The sequence below is a fragment of the Talpa europaea genome (genome assembly GCF_964194135.1).
Source record: "Talpa europaea genome assembly, chromosome: 15".
Taxonomy (NCBI): domain Eukaryota; kingdom Metazoa; phylum Chordata; class Mammalia; order Eulipotyphla; family Talpidae; genus Talpa; species Talpa europaea.
The window spans coordinates 74,423,598-74,451,169 of record NC_140083.1 but is presented as its reverse complement, the minus strand read 5'-3'; the positions used below and the strand labels follow the sequence as shown (position 1 = coordinate 74,451,169).

Below are 27,572 nucleotides of genomic sequence, written 5' to 3'. Positions count from 1 at the left end.
AGTAGAAGAAAATGGTCTCTAATTTCTTGCCTCTTTTTATCAGATTCTAATTACCTAAACTACCAAAATGAGTAATAAGTTTGTCATCACAAATCCACTCTTCCTCTTTTTCAAGATGTGATCCTGAACACGTCGATGGGTTCTAGGCACGATGATCAAATTGGAAGCTTATATTTTTTGCCTTTCATCCACCTTTCTCCATTTCTGTTCACCTCCTTCTACTCCTAGGTATCCACTTCCTCCAACACATTATTAAAACCTGTTTCAAGGAAAAGATCTAGTACTCATGTTATCTATGCTGGCATAAATTTAATTCTAGGAAGCAGGAAGCAGGCAAAGAAAGCAAGAGGATCTCTTGGCTGGGAGAGACCACTGACATCAGGCAGACAGCTCTCCATTTTGCCAACATTAAAGAGTGGTATTCTTTTCTCCTCCTTAAATACAAGGTTTGCCTTAACTGACTTAGTAACTATTATCAAACTATGACTATATGGGAATCTTAGGAAAAAGAGCAATTTGGATATCACTGCTACTTTAATCTGCACTATTTCTTCTCCTTAGACAATGCCACAGCTATCATTTAGTGGAGATATTTAGTGGGGGAGTTTCCTTTGACTCTAGTCATATGGATGTAATTACTTAACTATTATTTTTTTCCCTCGACTATATATTTTAAGACTGAGTGTGATGGAGATGTTGAAATCTGATTTTTGGCAATGGGATATGAGGTAATCTGTTCACCACTCTTCCCCATCTATCATTTTCAAGCTCTTGGGAGCATTTCCTTTTCCCAAAAAACTTGAGTTTAATATGGTTCCCTTCAGACTCATCAATACCTCTTTTGCATTGATGAGAAGTTGGAAGCAACAATTTTCCTTGAAAATGACATATACTGGAGGGATTACCAAGGAAATGGGAGCGAAAAAACTATGTTTTGATCTTCAGGTTTAATAGGTAATGTGCAGAGATTTAAAAAGTTGTGATGAAACAACAGTTACCTCTATACTGAGTTGTGGCTTGCTGAGCTCACAAAGAGACTTATTTTTCAAATAAGGTGCTGTTTCTTTAATAAGAAAATCAGAGCGATTACAAATTACTATGTATCACAGAGAAGATTTTCTTTTTTAAACTCAATTGAGGATTTCTTATCCTCAAATCTTTTAAATATTCACTCTTAAAATATCTAGAATCATCTACCACCTTCCTTATAGAAATTCAATCTGAGTTTAAAAAAGAGTGAAGGGGTTTTCAGGAACTGATTACTTTTCTTTTTCTAACTTATACCCCAGAATCTATAACATGTTAGTACAAAATACATCAAAATAACAGCATACTGATTTTTATAAAACATTCAGGAGCAATCTTACCTGATCTGGGGAGGGCTTATGGTTGGTTTGATTGGAATGGGAGGATTTGAAATGGTCATCCTCATAGTTGTCGGCCATTAGCTTCATTCGATTTTGTGTCTAAAAGGAAATGATTCATAAGGTTAAATTTAGATAAAATTTCTATGATACACTGTAAAGTAACACATGCATTAAGAACATCATATGAAAGGATAAAATCAATCCTGTCTGAAGTAAAACGAACATGGGATTTATGAGGATATTGGGGGAAAAAAGTTCAGGCTGAACTACAAACCAGGAAGAATGACCCCTCCCCAGGAACTAATTCAGTTAGCATCTTGATCTTAGACCTTCCTAGGCCCCAGAATTGTGAAAAAACAAATTTCTGTTGTTTAGGGCACCCAGTCTATGATGTCTTGTCATTGCAGCCTGGGCAGACTAAGAGAGGTACCAACTGACACAGGAATTAAGTAGGGTGTGCAGAGGGGTAAGCTCCTCAAATTAAGCACTTCATGTAGCATTTACTTTTTTCTTTAAATAAAGACTGGGGTGGCAGATAAAGGGCAGGAGGATAGATAGGGCAGGGGCAAGATGAGGTCAGGCATGCTGACATACTGTAGCAGTCCCCGAACTGTCCAGGAGCTAACCCCAGTCAGTCCAAGGTGCACACACATCACCGTGCATGTTCTCCGCTTTCCCATGTCCTTGCAGTGACTGGCCCCCAGGTGTTGGTGATTCTGGTAGCAAGGACTACAAGAACACAGAGGCACCAAGGGACTGTCACTGTCTAGTTTGACAACAAGGAGCTATGAAGCCCCTAAACCCAGAGGAGTGGATCCTGGAGCAGTTCACTCATCTCTCCAACTGTCAGGATGAAGAAATCTGAGGGCTGGAGATAGATGTGGATGAACTCCTCAAAAGTGAGTGAGCATATCCCACAGCCAGAGACAAGGAGCTGCTTGTTGACTGTTCTAAGCCCACTGAGGCCACTATCTCTGGCATGATGGACAAGAACAGGGTGTGCAAATGCTGAGGACACCCAGAAGAGTTAAGGGTCCTTGACCCAGGTGAGGTGATTCCCATAGGACCTCACAGTTAACAGCAGCACTGGGGAGTCCCATGGCTAGATCTGGGGCCATGAGCAGGGTTCCCTGTGCCACTGGCCCAGGTGGCCTCTTCCCTGCCCCTCAGCTTTTCATTTTGAGATTAAAAAAAAAAATTAGCTATTAAACTCATGGGACTTAAAAAATAAAATAAAAAATGAATTAAATGATACAAAGAATAGGACTCTGCAATTATTTTTTCACTTTATGATATAAACAGGACCCATCTTTCTATACCACCACAAGAACTACTCAACATTTTAAACAACTATTTACATTTTTTGGATGCTACATAACATAGAGACCACAAACGCTTGGGTAAAAGGTCTTTGTAAATTAAGTTATTATATACCTAGGAAGTACAAAGGAATCAACAAAAGACTACTATAATTTACAATATAAAATTCAATAAGGTGGTCAGACAGACGCTATATAAATAAAATTCAATAGTTTTCCCACAATTCATTAATAAACAATTCAAAAAACAAATTAAAGGTTCTGAAATTGTTTTTTTCCAACAATGGCTAAGGAGAGAATCACTGTCCCATTGTCTTTTCTCTGTTAATCAAAAAGGAAACTGACTTGGTGATTCTGTATGATTAATTTAAGCCCTGAATCAATCAATCAGTCGATCAATATCTCTCTCTCAAACACACACACACACACACACACACACACACACACACACACACACACACAGAGTAAACATTTAAGTGAATCTACCTTGCAGAGTAAGTGATTTAGAAAATGCAGGATACACTATGGATCAAAATTAAAAAGCAAAATATGCAGCACTAGTACAAGATTGTTAAAACATTACATTTTAAAAGCCTTAAAAATAATAAAACTTGGAGCCTCCCTGGTGGTGCAGGGGTTGAGACGGGGCCTATGGAGCTGTCGGTAGCCTCCACAGCCTCTGCAGCATGAGTTTGATTCCCCGGCCAGCCAGGGAGCTGCCTGTTCTAGGAATAGCTAAACAGGCAGAGGGGTGATCTTCAAAAATTCTAAGCACTTTAAATGCACACACACGCATATATAAACACATGGGGGGAAATGCAAGATAACAAGAATAAAAATACTTCGAGTTATGGGGGAATTTTATTTTTACTTCTTATAAAATCATGATCCGTGTGTGGGAAAGGAAAGAATGGCACTGACTCAAAATACAAGCTAACTATAAACTGTACACTCATGTGCATGCACACTGAAGTATCTTTAAATAAACCCTAAGGGGCCTCCCCGGTGGCGCAGTGGTTGAGCGCTGGGCTGCGAAGCTGCCCGCAGCCTCTGTAGCACCGGTTCGATCCCCGGCTGCCGGACGAGGGTCCCACATGGCACGCAGACCTCTCCTGCCGCCCGCTGTTCCCCTCAGCTGTGTATTTCGTCGGTCTGTCTGTTCTGTTCCCCTCTCTGGCTCTGGTGAATTCTCTCACCCTCCCGTGCTTCTGACTGTACCCAGTGCTTGTATAAATAAATAAATAAATCTTTAAAAAAAAAAGGCATATTATCATAAATAAATAAATAAATAAATAAATAAATAAATAAGCCCTAGGGATATGAAAGCATTCAGAGTCTTACTGGAAACCATTCAGCAACTGACACAAAACCAAACTTTGCAATATCACCTTTTCTTCCTGTTCTATGAGAATTCATCACAAAAGGATTTCTCTGCGTATATGTGGTTAAATTATTAAAACTGGCATGCAATGACCAGTGCGTTCTTGGTGTCATCTCTATTCTCCAAAATTACTTTTTTGTAAAATTGAGCAAAATGGCTTTTAGTAGTTTGTGTTGGGGAGGGTGAGGAAGTAAAGTGATATTTATTAAAACGAGGTCGGGCTTCTCTAAAAAAAAAAAAAGCCTAAATTATACAAAAGTATCTTAAATGATCTAATCTATTTATGGGTGTCGAAATACTTCACTTATCTTTTGATAAATTCAAGTATCTGAAAAACTGATTTCTAGAAATAAACGAAGCATCGGTCATAGATTCTAACACGGGATGGATATCCATTGAAGATCACTGAGACAGAAGTAGAGACTGACAAAATTAATGATATTAGAAAGCAGAACAACTGCTACTAGAGGTTTCATTTTCTAAAATACATAAATATGTGGCAGGGGCTCAAGGAGCTAGGGCAGTGATGAAAATTATGATTTAAAAAAAAAATCAGGTTATCTGGATATAGGCACTACAATTCAACCTACTGGTTAATTAGATACCTAAATCCAAAACATAAGTTTTGCTTTCCAAAAGAGAAAAGACAGTTTGTCTAAGTCTTCCTTCAAAAATAAGGGTGAGTAATTTCTATTTTCATAAGGTGACGCAGACACTTTTTCTTACCTTCTAGTAAGTACACAAGAGCAAATAAGAACTATATTTAAGTGCTATATATACACACACATAACTAAACACACACACACACAGTAGAGAGAGAAGACAACACATTGGTTAGGGACACTGGAAACCAATAAAATGGCACAAATGGTAAGTTCCCCGAATTTTCTGTTTGCCTCATATATTTAGACTTGCCAATGCATAAATCAGCAACCTGGAAACGCAGTAGTCACATGCAACAAAAAACTGAATCCTCTAACCAAAGAACTCTATGAAAGAAAGGGGCCGAGTAGCAAGACAGAACATCTTAGCCATTAATCGTACTACTCCAAAGACCACAGAAAAACATGATGGCCTCATTGCCACCCATGGCAGCAAAGGCAGGTGGTGAGTAGAAACTGCTACCCTAACTAGGTTGTGATGAGGTACCCCAACCTCCCTGTATACTCAGTGGAAGGTGTCCAGGAAAGCCAAGGAGGGAGGCAGGGATTTCATCCCCAGCTGACAGTAACAAAGCTTTTCCTTGATAGCTCAGTGGCGGTAGAGGTGGAGCGGGGGAGTGAATTCTAGAATTCAAACTCCATCAGGCAGTTATAAGGAGCCCCTCTCCTGGGAAAGTCAGAGGAGGCTGAATGGAGAAGCCAGGACTTCCACTACTACACAGCAGGAACAAGAGCAAACCTTTCACTCTCAACCCCCACGAAGTGTTTGTACCGCAAGGATATGTCAGTGGAGATCTAGTGGAGATATAAACTCATACCTCGGACCAGGAGTAACAGGGAGCCCACAACCTTGTGTGTCAAAAGAGGCCAATTGGGTTTCTACCCCCACTGCATAATAATGAGGCAGCATCTCCATGTTCCCCTTCTAGAGTGTACCAAAGAAAACCAGCTAAAATATAATACAAAGTTTAAATAAGATGCAGAGGCTCTAACACAATACACTAAATGTACAGTTTTTAATAAAAAATTATTTATCATACCAAGAGCCAAGAAGATCTCAAACTTAATAAAAAAAAATTTTATCATGTTTAGTGGCACAGCAGGGACCAGATACTTTTCTCACCAAGAGGGTTGAGTAGTTGGGCAGCATCTTAGCTATCACAGCTGAATTACTGAAGAGTCAGAAAAAGTCAGAATCTGCTCTAGAAGTCTTGCTCAAATTGCTCCCTCCATTAAGTTTATCCACAATATCTCATTCATCTTCCCTCCCCTCATCCCTTACGTCTGGAACCTTTGGGGGTGAATCAAAGTGAGGTTAGGAAGTGGAGGTCTGTTGTGTGAAAAATGTGAAATGTGAAAATGACATTTGCTTCAGGGATGTCTTGACTCTACTGGCAAGGATAATAAAAGCAAAAATGAACAAATGGACTACATCAAGCTGAAGAGTTTGTGCACAGCGAAGGAAACTATCATCAAAACAAAAAGATACTCTACTGAATGGGAAAAAATATCTGCACATTGTACATCTGATAAGGAGCTATTATCCAAGAATTACAAAGAACTCATACAAGTCAATAAAATACCCCATCAAAAAATGGGGAGAGGAGCCAGACACATCTCCAAAGAATACACACAGGTGGCCAACAGACATCTGAAAAATGTTTAATGTCAGTTATCATCAGGGAAGTGTGTATCAAGACCATAATGAGGTACTATCTTACTCCTGAGAAAATGGCTTACATCAAAAAACAAACAAACAAACAAACAAACAAACAAAAAAAACCCAGAAACAAATGTTGGTAAGGTTGCAGAGAAAAAGGAAACCTCATACACTGCTGGTGGGAATGTAGATTGGTCCAGACTCTACGGAAAACAGTATGGAGGTTCCTCAAAATATTAAAACTAGATCTACCATATGACCCAGCTATTCCACTCTGAGTTAGCTACCTGAAGAATGTGAAAGCAGTAATTTGAGAGACCTATGTTCACTGTTGAACTATTTACAATAGCCAAGTAATGGAAACAACCTCAGTGTCCAAGGACAGAAGACTGGATTAAGAAGATGTGGTTATATACATGAATACATACTATTCAACTATATAAAAAAAAGATGACTCCCGCCTTATGTGGCAGGAGTTGGATGGAGTTGGAGGGGATTATGCTAAGTGGAATAAGTTTAAGTTTCCACTCATGTGGAATATGGAGAAACAGAACAAAAGAACAGACAAAACTAAACCAAAATAATCCTAGAAATATGACTACAGAACTTAAGCTACTAGAGGGGAAATAGGGGGTAGGGATAGTAACAAAGAAGAGAAAGGATCGAATGGTCCACAGAAAAGGACTATGGGTGCTTTGGTGACATACATCTGAAGAGGTATGAATTTATTCTCTTAAATCATATACTGTGTTGTACACCAATGTTACCACAATAAAATTTAAAGAAAAAGAAAGAAAACTTCCTTGTCACTTACGTAGCTCCTTCCCATTTAGATTAATGATACTAAATACTAATTTATCATCTCAGCAATATATTAATTTTTACTTTCAGCATTCTGAAAAATCACTATTTTTTTAAAGTTATTGATTTATTAACCAATATTAATGAATAGTTGGTGTTTACTGTACAGTTGATTTAAAACATTTTAAAATTTATGTCACTGTGGATTAGAAATATCTAGAAATATGTAGGAATTTATTAGCTAAGGGTCAGTTCTAATTTATCATGAGATAGATTTATCACTAAACAGGCTAAATTATGACTGTTAAGATTTTTTAATAAGCTAATTACTAATAGTAAGAGAGAATGTTTGTTACCATGATTAGAAGAAAAAAAAAATTCCAAAGCAAATAAAATTTTAAATCAAATTCCTTAATGCTATTTAAAAGTATAATTTACTACCCAAATATATCAAAGAATGATTCATAAAATCAATGTGGTACTTCAAGTGCATAAGTAAACCCACCCAAGAGTTTAAAAAAAAAGGTACTACATATTTTGGCTAAGGGACTGAATGTAGAAAGATTGAAAACTTTAGATGCTTTAAGGGAAATAGAGAAAATAACCTGCAATTGATAGGCTTTAGATGGAACTGCTTTCTTTAAGACCTTTTTCAGCCTATATTCATTATAACTCTTAAGAAAATTATTGTAGCATTTATGCCTCCATCTTCCTTGTTTCCAGTAACACGCCTTTGATTTGTGATATTAAAACAGCAAAATAACTATGGGATACATATTACGATCACCTGTGATATACTGTGCTTATATATCATACATTATATATCATATATTATATATATAGTGCTTATATACTTAAAGCATTTAAAACATATAAAACATGGATAGAAAATCTTACAAAGTCCTGAAACCTCATGCAAAGCCTGTAGCAGTTCATATCCAGTAAAGTCAATTGTGCAATCAGTTAACAAAAGGTTATAAAAGGGGCCTATGTTCATTGAGTTAGATTACGTAAGACTGAAAAGAATGGCATGTGTCAATATTTTAGTATGTGTCAGGAAATAGTAAAAGGTAAATGTAACTTGCCTATATTATTTTTGAATAAGCTAATCTATTTTTATGATTTTTACTCTCACTTCCCTTTTGATGACCCCAAAATAAGTACCAGCTCTCACCTTTACTGAAGCATCATTCTTCTCTAATTGCCTCCTTGAATCTTCACTTCAAATTCAACTCTATTAAAAAGGAACATATCATCTTCTCCACCATATAATGATCTTCCCTTTACAAATAGTTATTTGAATCAGAGGGAACACCTCCATTTACTCACTCAAATCAAATATTTGATTCTGGTCAATGGCTGTGGGAACAAGTGTCCTGGTTGCCCAAGTATAGAAGAAATGGCACTCAACCCTAAAATTTCTCTTCCATTGCCACAGTGACTAAGAAGGACTCATATAAAAGAGAAAAGCTACAGAAACTTGAGTAAGTCAGGATTACTGAGCTGCTGCACGGAGGGCAGCTACTTCATAGGGTTATTAGTAAGACCTGCAGTAGACCCTGCAATAACTGAAAATTAACCATTTATGTGTTAAACCACTACTCATTAATTTCTGCCTAAGAAAGCTCCTTTTACTATGGAGAGCTGTGTGGAGATTTCTTTTTCTTTTTTAATTTATTTATTTATTTGTTTGTTTGTTTTTTGTTTATACATGCACTGGGTACAGTCAGAAGCACGGGAGGGTGAGAGAATTCACCAGAGCCAGAGCGGGGAGCAGAGCAGGCAGAAGGACCGAAGTACACTGCTGAGGGGGGCAGCGGGCGGCAGGAGAGGTCTGCGCGCCATGTGGGACCCTCCTCCAGTGGCCGGGGAGCAGCTGGGGATCGAACCGGCGCTGCAGAGGTTGCAGGCAGCTTCGCAACCCAGCGCTCAACCGCTGCGCCACCGGGGAGGCCCTGTGTGGAGATTTCTTGACCTACTAAACATAGAGCTTCCATGTGATCCAGCAATTCCACTCCTAGGTATTACCCAAAGGACACAGAAACATCAATTCCAAAGAGCACCTGCACCCCTATGTTTATAGCAGCACTATTTACAATAGCTAAGCTTTGGAAACAGCCCAAATGCCCAAAAATAGATGACTGGATCAAGAAGATGTGGTACATATACACCATGGAATATTACTCAGCAATCAAAAAAGATAAACACATGCAATTTGCAGCAACATGGATGGCGCTGGAAGGGATCATGCTCAGCGAAATAAGCCAGAAAGAAAAAGAAAAATACCGGATGGTCTCACTCATAGCAGGAATCTAGAAAACTTAAATAAGGGATCAGGAAAATGAATAACTATAAGAAAGTGAAAATCAAAATCAACAAAAAACTATGAACCAGAGACACTTTTTGGGGGGTGGGGGACGGGAGGGGAGGGATTGGGGTCAGAATGGGGCATGTGCAGTTGTATGGGGGAATATAAAAATAAAATTTATTATTTAAAAAAAAAAAGAAAGCAAGCTCCTTTTACAATTTTATCATGAGGTTACTGCTTATTGGTCTTTTATGATTCCCCTTTCTCAGAAAATATTATTTGATCTCTTCTGTTGCCAGGATGAGTTAAGAATGTCTATTTTAGACTAATTATAATAATGTAAAATCAAAATCAACAAGCAACTATAAATCAGAGACACACTATTGGGGAGGGGAGGAGGGATTAGGGTCAAAATAAGGGGTGTGGGAAATGTATGGGGAATATAACCAAGATGAAAATGTACACATTGTACAAAAATGAAAAATGATGTAAAAATATATAAAATAAAAGACAAAAAAACCCCAGATGTCTTTTTTGCATACATTTGTGAATAACTGCTAATCATAATACAGAAATAATTTGTTTCTTTTTCAAATATAAGGAAACCTAACGCATTCAAGGGCAACAAATTTGTCCCTATTACCATACTTAGAAAAATGCTTGACACAAAATAAAATGTTAAACTGAATTTCTATTCCACTTTTCAGCTTAAACTAGAGGCGAAGTAAAATTCAGACTGTAGGTATCTAAAAAGTATACTTTTCTAACCACTTGTAATTATATATCACAGAATACTGAAATGTGGAAGGGTGAAATTGTTGGACTCTGTGAAGGACTTGGGAAGTTGTAGTGCCTACACACCCCTGCAGCTACCATAACAAGTTACCACAAACTTGATGACTTAAACAAAGTATATTTATTCTCTCATAGTTCTGGAGGATGGAAGTCTAAAAGCTAGGTGTTAGTAGAAGCATGTGCTTTGTGAAGGTCCTATGGAGAAAATCCTGCCTCACCTCTTTCAGTTTCTGGAGGCTGCTGATATTCCTTGACTCATGGCTATATCCTCCCAGTCTGCCTCTGCCTTCACATTGCCTTCTCTGTGTCTGTTTTCACGTCTGTATCTTATAAGGTCTTGTTTAGGGCCCATAGGAACATCCAGAATGATGGCATCTTCAGATCTTCAATTCCATTTGCAAAAGTGCTTTATCCAAATAAAGTGACATTTACAGGTTCTAGGGATTTGGATTTGGTCTCAGACTACTACTCAACTCATTACAATGTGCTCCCTAGTCCTCTCAAATCCATATCCTTCTCAGATGCAAAATACATTCAACTCTAGCCCAACAACCCTAAAAGTCTTAAGCCTATTATAGAATCAATTCAAAATCTAAATTTTCCTCTAAGCACATTGAGCTCAAAAACGCTCAAATTTCATGTAGGCATGATCCATGAAATTCCTTTCCAAAAGGAATTCCTTTCCATCTTTGGATGTGTGAAACCAGAAAACCAGTTAGCAGCTTCTAAAATACAATGGTGGGAAAACCCATAGGTAGGATAGACATTCTCATAACAAAAAAGAGCCTGGAAGAGTGTAGGGTAAATAAAAAGTATCAGGCTTTTCTGCCCTCACGCCATTAGGATTAATGATGGATCCTTGAGGTCCTGAATTCATGCCTGATGGCCGACACCTGGAGTAGGGTGTGGGTACGCATAAGTGGGTACACTTGGGCTAAGACTGGGCTTACAAGGGCGGCGTCACAGGGACGCCAGTAGAGCAGAGAACAGAAGAGAACAAAAGAGCGAGAGGAGCAGAGAACAAGGCCATGAGAGAACGCAGGAGAGCCCAGAAAGAGGGGACTTGCTGGGGGCCGGGAGGCCTGCCTTGTACCTGGTAAACTCAATAAAAGCCTGAAAAAGCCACTGAGGGCGCCAGGACTCTCTCCTTCACCCCGTCGGCTCGAATCACAGAAAACCTGCTCTGTGCCCATTCCTGCTACTACAAAGAGCTAACGAAGCCATTAGTCCCAAGCAAGTTTGAAATCTAGAACAAATTCCTTTAGGTTTCTTGCCTGGGAATTATCCTCTGTGGCTCAAGGATCTGCCCTCTGCCTGTGAGCCACCAGTAGCTTGCTGGCAGGAAATCTTCAATTTAAAGACTTGATTTTAAGGTAAAATTAACCAATACTATTACAATTCAGGAGAGTAATTACTTTTACAGAAGTGGGAAGGGGTAGTGCCTGAGAGGGAGTGTGAGGGCTACCTTTTGGGTGCTAGTATGATCTGCTTTTTGGATGTGAATGTTGGTTATGATTGTGTATGTTCCATGTGCAAATCCATGACAAATATACTTAGGACACGTGTGCTTTTCTATGTGCACAAGAAGCTTTAACAAGAGAAAATGATCCCTGAATAAGGAGAGCAATTCTTCCAAGTATAGGTCATTTTTTTTTTCTGCAGCTGCAATATTATGGTAATGAAAAGAAGAAGTTACAGCTGCTTTTACCAGCTGACACCCATCTCTGACTCAGATTATTAAGAGATACAATTGGACTACTTTCCTACTATATATTAAGAGAAACAGTTATTCCAAGGCACAGCCATAATAAAGAACAACTCCAATTCAGTAGCTAGTAACATCATCAACCACTCAGGAGGATAATCCAGGATTAGAAACTACTGCTATAACCATTGTCCTGATGTCGAAATACAAATAGAATTCAAGCTGGCAATCAGCCAAATTAGAACCAGCCTTGAAAACTGGTTTTCTGCAGTACACAGTCCTGCCTGGCTATTTTTCCTAAATAGTAAGGTAGCTATGAAGGTAAGTGTAATGAAAACTGCTACAAAAGGTAACTTGATTTTTTTAAATCTTCCATTTAGTAAAGATTGAAATTAAGATGTGCTGAACATAGAAGAAGAGCAGGACAAGATGTAACTATGTCCTTTCACTGGGTTCAGGTCAATGACCACGAGTCAAAGAACAATCATCCGCGCTCCTAAATGTGTGTTAACGAGTCTAAGAGGACTGGTGTTGGTTTCAAGTCGGCAATTAGGGCACAATTATGAAAACATCTATTCAAACAGTAATATTTATTACTCAGTCTCTGTATATTTCTCTTATTTTGGATGAATCAACTAGTTAAAAGCATTTCAAAATTGTTTGCAGAGCTCTTTTAATTTTAGATTTGACTTTTTAGTAGCTTGTAGTCTATACAAGTTCAGAAAAACATATCCAATTCAGAATGCCCTATTCTGGAACAAGATTGTGAATAAGCATTCTCTGCCTTGAAAACCAACTACCACAAATAACGTTTTAGTACTAAAACTCCATGATTTACTTAATTAAATTCCTGTATTTTATAAAATATTTCAAGGGAAAAAACATCTTGAATCTCCGATATTATTCTTTGACAGTCATTGTTTTCTGTAATTATTTTCTAAGCTGTTTCAATAACAACTTTCAATCTCCCATTTTTATGAGCTCTTCCTGAGAACAAAAACTCTTAAAATTAAAAAATTCTGTTGTGTGAAAGCTATGTTAAATGCTGTATATTAGTTGGGGGTCAGATTTCCATATGTGTATCTATGTATACACAAGATATTAATGAGAATTATTTGTGATGTAATTAGGGTTAGTAGCATACAGGACTTCAAATTTGGCTGCTTAAAATATCAGCCTAGCTGATTTCAGATACTCTCTCAGTTCTAAATCAAATCTTTCTGACCTAAAAGCTGTTTATTTAATCTAGTGAACAATTTCTAAAAAAAATTGTTGAAACTGAGAGACATCTTTTGTCATAAGATAGGAAGAGTTTGTGGCCTGTCAAGATTCTGAATTAATTTTTTTAAAGCTGAATTACCTTTAATGGTAATTTATGTATTTTCACTGTAATTTAAGATAAAGGTTGATTAAAGTACTATTTATTATAAGAGAGGATTATAGGGTCATTAATAATGTAGCTGAAAGCTCTCCAACCACAAGCACATAACGATGGTAACACATGCTGGTGTAGGGATTAGCAGTGTCAGCACTGGAGTGATATGGATTTCTTCTGAATCCTAGCTCAGTCACTTATTAGCTCTGTGACTCTGGGCAACAATGACTTAACTCTCTCTCTCAGCATCTCCTTTGTAAAATGAAGATAAACTCTACTTCACAGGCTTGTTGTGAGGATTAAATGACTTAATTCATGTAAAGCACTCAAAACAAGGCTTGGCTCAAATATTAGCTACTGTTATCTGTGAGACCACTAATGGTATGTATACTGCTTTCTAGAAAGTCATGTAGTAGTAGAGATGATTTAATCTGAGCATATAAATTATAGCTTCTGATTAAAGTACTATTTATTATAAGGGCAGCTAAATTTATATAATGTCACTCCTCTTATTCTTAAATGCAAATGTCATTTAATTCCATATTTACTTTAAATATCATTTACTTACAAATAATTTTATTTTAAATATCATTTAACTCCATATTTACTTTAATAAAAATCAGTAAGACCAAGAGAGATAGCAGAGAATAGATTCTATGGAATATAATTGGTCTAACTGATTCCCACCAAGAGAAGTTTACTGGGGGAAGAAGTGGGTAACCCCCCTCAAACCAATCTCTCTAGTTTTACTTATGCTTAATGAGATCCTCAGAGCAAGGTCAATGAGCACAGGAAACAAGGCTATAAATCATGCCACCAGACAGCTATAGAAGCAGCAGCAGGAATAGGAGGCACATCAAACCTACACTGATTTATTTGCATTGAGACAATTCAAGAAGAATCAGGAAACTCAGAAGATTTATAAATTCCCCACGGCAATATAAAAGGCAGCAGTCTGACAATAGGAAGGGCAAGTTAGATTTGAAGCTAGGAAAGAAAGGAAGAAAGAGTCTTATCAATTTTTTGTGAAGACTTTTCCTACATCTGGAATTGATGACAAAAAAGATGTAACAGATGGATGAAGGGAGACTGGGAGGAATCCAGATTTCCCCACATCTCCCAGCTTCTGGACTGTACTTCATTCCGGCAAGCAGAATTTGTCACAATATGATCTATTTCTTTGTAGGATACAAAAAATGTTTTAAGAGGATATTAATGAGGATTTGTTTTTCAATTTCAAAATGCAATACTTAATACTTTCATAAAATAAGCAAATTTCTATACAGATTTAAAAAAATCCTCAGATATTACTTTATAATTGCTTCTCTGAAGTCTACTTCTAAGCCAGCAAACAGCAAATAATAGGAAAATATTTATAGAAAAATCTGGATTCTCTGGGGGGAAATGGATGCCTGAATAACAAGGGAGTCACATCTTGCATGGTGACAAGCTAGAATTAAAAGTGGCTGCCTCTTTAGACAAAGCATGTGACCCCTCGTTCATCACAATTCTCTCTCTCCTGCTAGACACTTCCTTCATTTATGATATCTACACAGAACATATAAGCCCAGGATTAGGTGCTACGAGGTATTGAAATTGTGAAGTGTGTATATTAGTTATCAGTGCTCAAGATCATATAACTGGTTATTAACAGAATTGAAGCCAGAGCTCAGGACTCTTGGTACTTAGTTTAGTGTTATTTCTACATTACCACACTGCTTGATACAAACAAGAAAACAAAACAACCATGGTCACTGATGGGAATTCCTGTAATGAAGAAATGGTCACAGCAATGTGAATAATCTGCCTTAGAATAAATAATGTTAATAACAACTATAGGACAATGGACGAATAGTTTCCTTCTCGCTTCTCTCTGCCCCTCTCATATTTCAAATTATACCCAAAGGAGGATGAATATGTGAGTGAAAAAAAGCATAGGATGGCTTTGCTAACAATAAAGGAAAAAATGGTGTTCATGGCTAGGAAATTCCAAACTACAAAAAGATGAGTCTTGAAGTAAAGATTAAAGAAGAGATTAAAATGAGGAAGTAGAAAGCAATTCCAGTGGTAAGGACAGTGAATAGGAAATGTTTTGCATCCAGCTCCTTTCAAATAAGTCTGGAAACCATCAGGAAAAATATAGCAGACATTAATGTTTGTAGTGTTTTAGAGAAAGAGTGATAAATATATAAATATATACAAATCTAGAATTGAAGGGAGATAGGATAATTAAGAGATTAATGTTTTTATCTGACCAACTCAATAGGACTGTTAAAATCATTAAACGCTAACTGAATTGTAATATTCTGTCAAATTTAAATATTGCACATCATAACCAAGGGAGGGTTTCTACTTTCTATGATTACAACAGTCACTATCAGGAGATGATGTCATACAGAACAGCTGAGCGGTGGACACTAGGGTATAAAGCAAATACAGAGGGAGGCACTGTCAAGTGCAATGTACAAGTCTTCCAGCAGTGAAACCCATCATTGTGTTCTTTCTCTGAGGACTGTCAGCTCATCAAGCAAAAGGTCCTTGGCATTATAAATGTGTAGTGAACACAGGGTAGGAAGGTGAATGCTCTCAAATGTTGGTCTTATCAAGAGGTAGATAGATGCCTGCGACATTTTACTGTCCACAGACAGCTTCTGTAACACTCAAGCTACTTTAACACTTCTGTTTAATTTTCCCTTTATTCTATATCCTTCTCTTTTTTATTTTATTTTATATATTTTGTATCATTTTTCATTTTTTATAGAATTTAAAATAGTTGTTTTTGTTCTCTCTCCAATTTTAGATGTCACTTTGAGACCACTCTGATACCAGTTTTAACTATGAAGAATGGGTTTTTCCATTTTTTCCAGAATGATGACCAGGGCTAAAAGCAGGACACAAAGAAGAGCGAAGCAAGCCACATTATAACGAGAACTTGCTAAGGGGTGGCTGAAAATGCACTGTCACAAGTCCAACAACTCAGTGTGTGTGCCTTTTGTGCTCTACATATGGCTGGGGTGAGGTGGTGCTAAGAGTGACAGAAGAAATCTTGATGTCATGAAGATTATATATTCGTGTAGAGGAGGGTCTCCTTTGCCTAAGCAAAATGAAAGAACCTCAAAGAACATTCCTAAAGAACAGGTGTCAAGAAAGGAGAATGGTAACCCATTTCTCTGTTTGGTATCTATACAGGCATCAGATTTGTTGATTTGCTTGTGCTTATCCGAGGAAGAAAAAGACAAATGGAGACAGATGGCAGGACAGGCAAAGAAGGACTAAAGCAGCCTTTATATTCTCCCTCTGAATGTGGCAAGGCTGTGTGAGTTTCCTGTCGGTCAGGTGGCATTCCAGAAGTCAGGGATAGAAGAGGCAATGTTAACACAGCCTTGCCCTTATATACTACTCTTCTCAAGAACATCTTGGTTCTCTTTAAAGATACTAATTTATTGATCTTTAAATTTCCATAATAGGGCCTCCCTGGTGGTGCAAGGGGTTGAGACGCAACCTATGAAGCTGTCCACAACCGCTGTACGAGTTTGAATCCCAGCCAGGGAGCTGCCCACATGGCGCAGCAGACCTCTTCTAATTCGCCCACTGCTCCCCTCAGCAGTGTATTTCAGTCAGTCCGCCTGTTCCGTTCCCCACTCTGTCTCTGGTGAGTCCTCTCACCACCCCCACACCTCTAGCCTGTACCCCAGTTCTTGTATGCATAAATAAATAAAACTTTAAAAAAAATTCCATAGGGCCTCCCCGGTGGCGCAGCGGTTGAGCGCTGGGTTGCGAAGCTGCTCGCGGCCTCTGCGGCGCCAGTTCGATCCCCGGCTGCTCCCCGGCCACCAGAGGAGGGTCCCGCATGGCGCGCAGACCTCTCCTGCCGCCCGCTGCTCCCCTCAGCAGTGTACTTCGGTCCTTCTGCCTGCTCTGCTCCCCGCTCTGGCTCTGGTGAATTCTCTCACCCTCCCGCGCTTCTGACTGTACCCAGTGCATGTATAAACAAAACAAACAAACAAATAAATAAATAAAACATGCCTCTATTAAAAAAAAAAAATCTAAAAAAAAAAAAAATTCCATAATAGGAATAAGCAAGACCTAATGTTTTTTTTATTGGGGAAATGAAGCAACAACACACAGCAATTCATCCAGTTTTTTCTGTATCTACTAAAAAAGAATAGACACATTATTTATGATTCTTCAGGCCTACTAAGCTTAGCTACCCTTAATCCATTTATAATTCTTGTATTGAGCAAAATGGAAACTGACAGTTTGTTCAGGAAATATGAAATGAGGACAAATTAAAACTAGCTTAGAGCTCTTAAAATGAGACAGATTGAACTATCAGAAATTGTATGATAAATTACTGATGAAAATTTTTTGCTCAGTTTTCTTGTATAATATGAAAGCACAGCTTCTTTGCCAAACTTCTTTGAAAACACACAATACCGAGAATTGCTGAATAAAATACCTGACCTTGGAATAATGGGAAATCCTCAAGGCCATGATTGTTTTACTTATCCCTGTTTACCAGCACCTAGGAGAAAGTGTGGCATACATTGGACACTAAATAATAATTGATGAATTTTGCTTAACGAATTTAGAAGAGAGTCTGATAGTAAAAGGAATGGATCAAAAAGAGCTTCCTGCACAGTGGGGAAGTGCTGAGTCTTGAATTAACTAACCCCAGAGTCCCAATAGGAACTGATAGGCCTTGTAAGCTCTCTATGCTGAAGTGCAGATCAAGTCCTCTTGTAAGTCTGATCATTATAGATGATTTGTACCTTGATTTTACCTTCTCTGAAGCAGAACTACACAATAATGCAATCCTTACAGATCTTGCTAGAAAGGATGAAAAAATTTTGTCAACACATCAAAGGAGGCAAATGAATGTTCACTATGACAGACTGATAAGTGTGAACATTTAAATGAAAAATGTGAGGTCACTCTCACTTTGTAAAGACCTTAAAAAATTCAACTGATTTTCTGATGTATCACCATTGAGTAGATTTTCTGATAGTTGTCTTAATGCCTCATTGACAAGAATAGTTCAGACCTCTCCTAAAAATAGGAATACAGAAGGTATAAATCACAGGTTTAATGCTGATAATCATTTTCATAATAAATTATGAATTCAAGAAATTTGTATTTGAGAAGGTTAAAGCCTGAAACATTTTATGTGATATAATTCAGAAGCAGCAATTGAATTAAAAAAAGAAAACCTGATAATAAATTTGTGCTTCTCATTGAGTAAACTGATTATCTACTTATCTTTCTTAGACCTAACTTAGCATTATTCTATTACAGAAAGTAGAATATTTGCCTAAGGAACTCAGAGTTGAAATGTTCATTCTGAATACCATTATCAAGTGATGCTTCCAGGGCAGTCTGTGATGATGAAAAATGAACATGTTATAGATGACTGCCTTCAGATTATTTTGAAAAGCATAATCATCTTCTAAGTTTCTGTTTTCTCCAAAAAGCAACTAATCTTGCAAAGCAACTAAATTAAAGCTGTCCAAATTTCAAGTGGGTGGTAAGTTAAACATCCTTTAAGAACAATAATTTTGAACCCACAGGCCCCTGAAATGCCTCTCGAGACTAACTGCTCTCAGAGGAAATTGCAATCATTCCTTAATTCATGTATGCCATGTTCACAGGTGATGAAAGCCTAGGGGTACTAGAGCTTAACCCCATGTACATGTCCAACAGACTGGCCACATGGGCTACCTTCAGGGTAGCTGTCGGGTTAGAACATCCCATTATTGCCCATGAGTTAGGGATTCAGATGGTCATACTGTCTTATGATCCCTTGGAACTTGAACAGGCTCCATATACTCAGGGTAGCCAAACGCTTCTGGGGTGCTGGCTCTTGGTTGATTTTTAGGAGCAGTTTGCAGACTGCTCAACGTAACTAGAACGTGAGGCATTCTTGGGTGTATCCTGTAGAAACACAGCACGTTGAGTCCTGACAGAGTACTGTCATCTCTAATAAAAGGAAGGAAATTCTACATCACTGTTATTTTGTAACTCCAGGTTGGTATAACATCTCTTAGTAAGACAGGGACCAATCATACCATTTTTTTGTTTGTTTGTTTCAGATTTTCTTAGGCAGAAAGAAAAGGGAGGAGTCAGTGTATAAACACCCTTTCCTTTCTCTCAGGAGGAATATGTGAGGGTTATAAAAACTTGAAATAGCACTGTTTGTATTACTGTAATTCTAACACAACCTTTCTAACTACCAGCTGTCTGGAATTTCCATGTGAGATGGTAAGAGTAAAAAAGAGTCTTGGTTATAATTCCGGTTCCAACTACTTGATCCCCATGGAAATTTAGCCACAAAATTCAATCTTTTGGGATCTCATGTGCTTTTTGCTCCATCTATGTAATGAGGATAATACTACTAGAGCTGTGAGGATTAGACTGATGTATATAAAGGAGCTACGTCCAGTATAATATAGTAAAAGTGACGTGTGGGAGCTACTTTTATTGTTATTCTGTTTTCATATACATCTGAAAAGTCATACTGGTCAGGATATAAGGAAAAGGGATATATGGAAATGGTAAGTCACAGAACTATAATTCAGTGAGTGAGAGAGAATGTATGCTGCGAATCATCATTTTTCTAGTGCTGAGAACTCTGGGCTGGAAGACATTTAAATGATGATCTTCTGTGATAAAAATGTAACATTTAAAACATTAGACTTTTTTAAAAATACTGTATTATTGCAGGGTCATTTTAAAAAACAGATAGAAAAAAAAAGAAAGGCTAAAAACTACCACTGTTTGTTCTAACTGCTCTGAGAAGTAAGATCTCTCAGGGGAGTAGAACACAATGTGCTTAGTCGTGTAACTGACATAGTCCTCCTGCCCTCTCAATGTGACACACATCATGTAGGCATGGTTCTCACTGTAGAACAGGGATCCTTGAAAGGGAATAGAAAAGGAATCTACATGCTCCAGCTTTGCTATCTTTTTGGATTTTATACCAATCCTGTGAAGTAGGTAATGTAATCCAAATTTTATAGATGAGTAACATGAATCTCAGAAGTAATCTAGCTGGCTAAAGGGATAGCTAGAGTTACAACATAGGTTTGATAGCTCTCTGCCAGGCTGTTATTGTGAAGAAAGACATTTGTTTTCTGTTAACATAATATTTAACACACAGTAGATACTCAATGAATTGAAAATGAACGGGCAAATAAATCACGTAATGCAGGAATAATTTGCTGAAGCTGTCAGCAGGAAGATATGGCTAGGCCAGGGACTACCCTCTACAGAATAGTTTTGCCAAATACTTAGAACAACTAGTATTTTAAGCATTACACACTGGGAGTTTCTTTAAGGCAAATACTGTGTCTTTATATCCCTCATGCCTAGAAAGTGTTGGAATAAAAGAAAATTGTCTGACATTCAATCCTAATGAGAGGATTACAAAATTGTAGTTGTAAATGAGATTGTCGAGATCCAAACCAAATCAGCTTAATTTTATAACCTTTACTCTTAAAATGTTATAGTTCACTTTTAAACACAGAAAAAAGTCATCCAGCCTGTCTCAAAGAGCCCAACCTGCCGATGTCACATCAGCCTGAAGCACACAGGGGCAGCGTCAGGCTTCACACTAAACAGCAAAGACAATATGGAGGTTGCAAAATTCTTGTGGTGAAAAGAAAATAAATGCTGAGAGAAAAAGGCCATCTTGTGATAGACACTGTGACTTAATAGACTACATTAATGCTTTCCAGGGTTCCGAGTTTACATGAAATCCAGGGCGGGTGCTTGACGATTGCAGTGGGGGCTTCATGACTTACAACCTGAACACACTAGTTGGCACTCATCACAGCACACCTGGAGCTTGTTAGACAACCTTTAGTTCTTATTTTCTTCATTGGCCCTGGCCCCTGCCTCTGATGCAGCCTCTCCAAGTGCTGCTTTGCCATGAGTGAGTCAAGGAGACAAGCTACCCTGGGGGGTAAGTAAATTGGGACCATCTTAGAGGATGACCCCAAATCTGTAAATCCCTTGTTGCTTCACCTCTTTCTGACGATAGGAATCGCACACAGATGCCAAGAACCCATCAGGCAGTGGCAGCTCCATTTACTGGAAGGCCTGGTCAATGCTGACTGCTTCCTTGTTAGGAAATGGCCTTTAGATTGAGGTACATTCCAGCAATTCAAGGACTAGAAGCTTTAAATTAAAACAACATTGATGCCATATCCTTTTTCCAAAAGGCCTCTTCCTTTTCCAAAAGTTAGTACACACACTTAGGAAAATTAAAGAATGAAAATATCTTTGGCAAGACCTCTTCCTTCCTACTCACAACATCCCCAAACATTTTGTGAGGGCAGGAATGTGAAACTACATGGAATAGAGACGGAAAAACACTGTTAGGAAGGCCTCCCAAGAACGGCATTATCTTTCTCCTTACACAGATTGCATCACTACAGAATATTTAAGGTGTATAGTGAGATACAAAGATATTAGGAAGTTTTAAGATATTCCTTTCTAAGGTTGTAAGTTAATGGATTAATTAATATCCTTAACTTTCACTTAATGAAAACATACAGTCTTGAGTCAAGTAATCAAAAGCCACCCTGCTCTGGAAGACATTCTATTCCACTTGGTTTCTTTTTTTCTTTTTTCTTTATTTTATATATTTCTTATATCATTTTTCATTTTTGCACAATCCATGCATTTTCATCTTGGTTATAGTCTCCATACAATTCCCACCACCCTTGTTTTGAAACTACTCCCTTCTCTCCCCTCTGTAGTGTGTCCCCGGTTTATAGTTGCTTGTTGATTTTGATGATTACTTCATTATAATTAATAGTCTTTTTCCTGGACCCTTATTTAGGTTTTCTAAATTCCTGCTATGAGTGAGACCATCTGGTGTTTTCTTAAGGTGGAGGGACCATAAACCACTTGAATCAGATGTCCATATATTTAGAGCTACCTACTGAAAAGACCTAATCTCACTAAGTTCTTAGTTTTACTAATGAAAGACATTCATAGAAAGTAAACATTAAATTTTGCACAGGCTCAGATTGGAAAAGAAAAGGAAAAAACCTTGCTCTTATCTTCAGAGTTTATCCAGCCTTGAATAACTGGGAATTTTTTTTTAAAGGAAGCTATTCTTAGAACCTACTACAATCAGAAACTGATTTGGTGCAAAAATAAGTCTTTTTTAAATTTCAAATGGGCAGATTTTTACTAATATCATTTAGTCTTTGAAAAAGCAAAAACAACATTCCCAGAGGAGATTCGTGCCATCTTCTAAACCAGGCTTTACCAAGAATACTCCTGTGTTTTCTACACAGTGGGAAGAACATGAAGTCTGTACTCACAAAAACTTTGATACAAGAATCAGATGTCTGTGACACAAGTTCTTAAAACACGAGCTGGCAAACATTTGGGTAGAGAATGGTGTGAAAGTTAGTCCTAATGGCTCTTCTCCAGGGGACCCAGCCTGACGTTTAATTATACCTGCTGCTTGAGCTGCTGCACCAGACGATCCTTCTCCCGCTTTAGTGCAGCCACTTCCTCTTGGGTCTTCTTCTTAGATGACGAAAGTTCCAAAAGAGCTATATTGGCATCTTTTTCACTAATGGCAGCCAGAAGAGCTTCCTGCCTGCAAAAGAAAGAAAATGTTAAGACTTTCATTTAAACCTCTCAATGATCCTTTGAAGTCACTATTACTATTACCCCATTTTATAGGTGGTAAGACTGAGGCTTAGAATTTAATAGCTTACCCACGCTTCACATTTGAAATAAAAGGTGTAACCAGGAGCCCCATTCAGGTCTTTCTGACTCTAAATGTCTTTATCATGTTGATATACAGACATCTTAACATAGAGGTCCTAAAAATGTTATGGTTAAACTTGAAAAATATAGTTAATGACTTTTTTTTAAATAAAGAAGAATAATTCTGACCCCTACAACCTTCACCATTTAACTCATGGGTATTCTGTAGCTTCCAGGCAAACTCAGGCGTTATTGAAAATGAAAACATTTTGATGCATAGAGTGTAAAACAAACTGTGTATGTTGGCAAATAAGATTTAGAAATGCAGCCATCTGTCCCAGGGGCATACTGAACATCCAAACTTCTTTTTATCGCATCATGCAAATAAGTTTCCAGTTACGGCTTTATTTGGCAGTCATCTACACACTTTGAAACAATAATTTAAACTTTACAGATTCCTTGTGGTTTGGTTAACTACTTTTTGGTTCACATCCAGGAAGAAAAGGTGGGATTTAGTAGGGAGGTGGACATGAGAAATTTATAAAATCATCAGACTGCAGTTGGTAAACAATTAGTCTCCTATCCCAAAATGCATTCCTTAATAGCTTGTCTTTTAAGTAAGTCATCTGCAGGAAGACAGATTTGATTTACAGTAACTATTTAAGTGGCCCGAGCTTTGACCTGAGGAAATGCTGAATCTTAGACTGCACTGCCCAAGTTTAACCTTGCTTCTGTCTTTTGTTAAGATAATTATGCTTCAATAGCAGTCATATGGAAGAGTTTTAGTTTAGCCACAAACTGGAAGACTATCTTTTGAATATTGTGATAGGGATTTTCTTTATTCTGGATATGAGTAGGTACATGATCGCTGAACAAGCACTAACAAATGGAATATATAGATCAGTTTACATCATGGAAATAAAGATTTGTTTAACTAGTCTTTGCTGTTGTAAGGGAAGAAGATTCTCATTGACCCAAGTATAACTTTCCACTGTCCCCCACCAGCTAAATAATTCTAAGAAATAGCAGATGGCTTATACCATGAAGCTCCAGTCAACACCAAAGGGATAATGATAGTCTAAATATATCCACTGACCACTTGTAAAAAATATGTTAAGTGGTAAAATGAGCTTAAAGGTGAAGGAGTTCAAGATGGTCTCTCTATGCACAGTTTCCTGTTGACTGCTGTCATCTGTTCCTTTTTGGGAAGCTCAAAGACTGACAGAGTTGGAATGAGAAATGTGCTTTCTCAATTAGGGTGCCGTATTTCTTTGCACCAATAGGGAGATTCACACAGTTAGCAGCAGGCAAACAACAGAAGATGAATGAAAGACAAATTACTCTGTCCAATTAGTCATGAGCATCTCACTTGAATACAAGATACTAAGGAAGTATGATCTGAGTTTCATTCTAAGTTTTAGCATCATTAATTGAAACCATTAAATTTATTCTTTAGTGCTGAAACATCTTCATTGAATTTCAAGTTCTTTTATAAATGATATGCTTGGCCAGCTAATGTGGTACAGTTAATCTCTAGGGTAAAATGTCACATTCCCAAACTGCAATATGATATAACAGGTGACAATTCAGATTCTAAATTTTAAAATAAAGGATTTGTCATTAAAGTCTGAGTCATTGGAATAATGCCTTTTTAGTAAGATACATAATTTGATGTATTTTCTTCGTATATACAATTCAAATAGAGATTTTATGTCACTGAAGCTATTTCTTTTTTATAGAGCATTGACAATATACATGAACTGCACAGAATCAAAAGTTCTCTCTGATACCCAGGGCTCTCATTCTAAAAATTCCCTAACAGATTAACATACCATTGCCCTTTTCATTTGAAAAAACACTCGATATTGATTCTACATGTGAATGTGCTTAAGAAGGGCAATTCAGAGTCAAGAGAATAAAATGTTTTTATTACATATTGTACACATCATCATATAAACTCTGGGTAGTGTCAGTATCTTTGATAGGAATATTAGCTTTTAAGTTTCTCTTTTGATTTTGGAAAGAGATACAGTATTGTTCTCTTGACTACAGCTTTGGTAAATCTGAAATGGAAACTTGATAAGTTTCAAGAAAACAAACCTCTTGGAAAAAAAAATTTGGATAGGCAAGAATATAGAAGTTAATAAACAGTAACGACCACAACTTTTGGGAATAAGAAAGGTTGTTCCTTAATAAATCTGATGGGAAATATCATATGGTGAAGTTGAACTCATGTGGTTAAGTTTTACTGAGTACACTTCAAAGGATCTAGACTAAAAAGTTTTGTTAAGAACACCCTGCTTTTCAGAGAGAATGGAACTCGAAGTTTAAAAACAAAACAACAGCAACGAAAAACCCAAGCAAACAGCAGCAGAATTTTATGTTACTAGTCATGTAATTGCTTCTTTGAAAAAAAAAATATTTTCTGATAAGTCATTGTTCATTGAACAAAAACTGGAAGATACAGACAACTATAAAGAAGAAAATAAAACTAACAGAAATAGTCCCTTTATAATTAGTCAATGGCTGAAGATCTAGGATTTACCTTATCTTATTTTCATGACTATTTTAAAGAAAAGGAACCTTGATGGGATTAATAATTGACTTCAAGAAAACTTTAATAATTAAATGTCATCCATAGAAAAGGAAGACTTACTCATGGAGCACATTCTGATTTTGTTTCCCATGAGCCCCGAGGGAGTAATACAAGCACATAAACTATGAAAGGTAATACATGTGTGCTACAAGCCCAGAGCAAAGTCAGAAATGCAGTGCTCTTCCTGCCAAATTACTCTCTTTGCTCTGTGTCTTTTTCTCAGTGCAAAAATAACTTGAAAATGTGGACATAGAACTTTTCAAAGTGATTAGGAAACCCCCCCCCCGCCCCCACTGCAGGACTAACATGCTACATTACTTGCAAAATGAGTAGGTAGCAGCAGAAATCCAACTTTAAGTCATTAAAGTGGTCTATTCTCTTCATCTCAGTGCTTTAAACTACCAGAACAGTTGAACTTGCCCTTTGACCTGCAAATTCTAATAGAATCAAGATGTGTCCAAAAGTACTCTGCTGTGGCATGTGAGTTTCAAGAAATAGTAAGACTACCTCCTCTGTCCCCCTGCTCCTCGGAGCAATTTTCAGAGACATGAGGCAAATATCTAAAGCAAATGGGGCTCAAATTCCTTTTGGTAATTCCTGAATCTCTGAGAACACATTAGCCTTCTGTCACTAGTAAATAAGAGATGAAATGAGTGTTGGGAAGATGGAGGCTGACAATGTAAGAATGGGCCCTAAATATGTGTGTTTGTTAGAAATGCAAGACAGGGAAGGAGAATGAATTAGGGATGTTATCAAATTATCCATTTCCTGTCACTAGGTAATTCAAGTGAAATGATTATATAGTTATATTCCATAAATTCCATAATCCTGAAAACACCAGAAAGAGATCAGATGAAAGCAAGAATGAAATCAGTAGCTTTGGACATTCTATTGTCATGGACACATACACCTAAGTTTAACCTACTCCAATTTTAAGATAAATTTGACATTGAGATTCTCCTAACGATGCCTCCTTGATTCTGGTGTTTCCTTCACTTGTTACTTAACCACCCATAGTGCTAGTTAACAATTAAGACATTTCATCTACGTTTTCATCTCATGTCCTTAAGAAATCCTTTTTTTTTTTTTTTTTTAAGATTTATTTATTTATTTATACAAGCACTGGGTACAGTCAGAGGTACGGGAGGGTGAGAGAATTCACCAGAGCCAGAGTGGAGAGTAGAACAGGCAGAGTGACAAAGTACACTGCTCAGGGGAGCAGCGGGCGGCAGGAGAGGTCTGCACGCTATGTGGGACCCTCGTCCGGCAGCCGGGGATCGAACCGGCGCTGCAGAGGCTGCGGGCAGCTTCGCAACCCAGCGCTCAACCAGCTGCGCCACCGGGGAGGCCCAAGAAATCCTTTTGATTATGATTTTCTTCAGCTTCCCGAATCGCGGTCTCAGAATGGTAGCTATACTACCTTAAAAGCGCAGAGAAAACCACGTCCAAAGATGAGCCTATGTGGAGCTTATGTGGGGTGGGCTTGACTGAAATAAACTTACCTCGCAAACTCTAGTCCCTAAACATCTTATTTTCTTTTCCTGTTATCTTTAAATACCCAGAAGTATCTTTAATATAAAATATCAACACTAAATCAAGTCTCTTATCCAACAAGACAAATTTTCCCTTTCAATGCTAATTCAATCACCATATTCTGACAACATTTATGTAATTTGATTTCTTCTCTGCTTCCCATAACCAATATTCACATTTTCCTGGCTCTTCCCTTCTGATAGTTTTAATGAACCCACTGCTTTGTATTTGCATGTTCACTATCATCCTGCTATCATGGGCCTTCTCTGATTTCCCATCATTTTACACCATTTTGCTTTTCCAATGTCATTTTCAACAGCTCTCTCACCAGATCAAATGCT

The 27,572-nt window shown here is 37.6% G+C and overlaps 1 protein-coding gene across 3 annotated transcripts in view; it reads right to left on the bottom strand.

Moving 5' to 3' along the window:
* Nucleotides 1-27,572, bottom strand: part of ERC1 (ELKS/RAB6-interacting/CAST family member 1) — a gene marked incomplete at both ends in the record, with an annotated part of 269,908 nt that overhangs the window by 54,074 nt on the left and 188,262 nt on the right. For all 3 annotated transcript variants that reach the window (XM_084254694.1, XM_084254695.1, XM_084254696.1), the window contains 2 exons: nucleotides 1,368-1,466; nucleotides 22,845-22,989. In XM_084254694.1, the coding sequence (XP_084110820.1) occupies nucleotides 1,368-1,466; nucleotides 22,845-22,989 (244 nt within the window). The remainder of the gene's footprint in view (nucleotides 1-1,367; nucleotides 1,467-22,844; nucleotides 22,990-27,572) is intronic.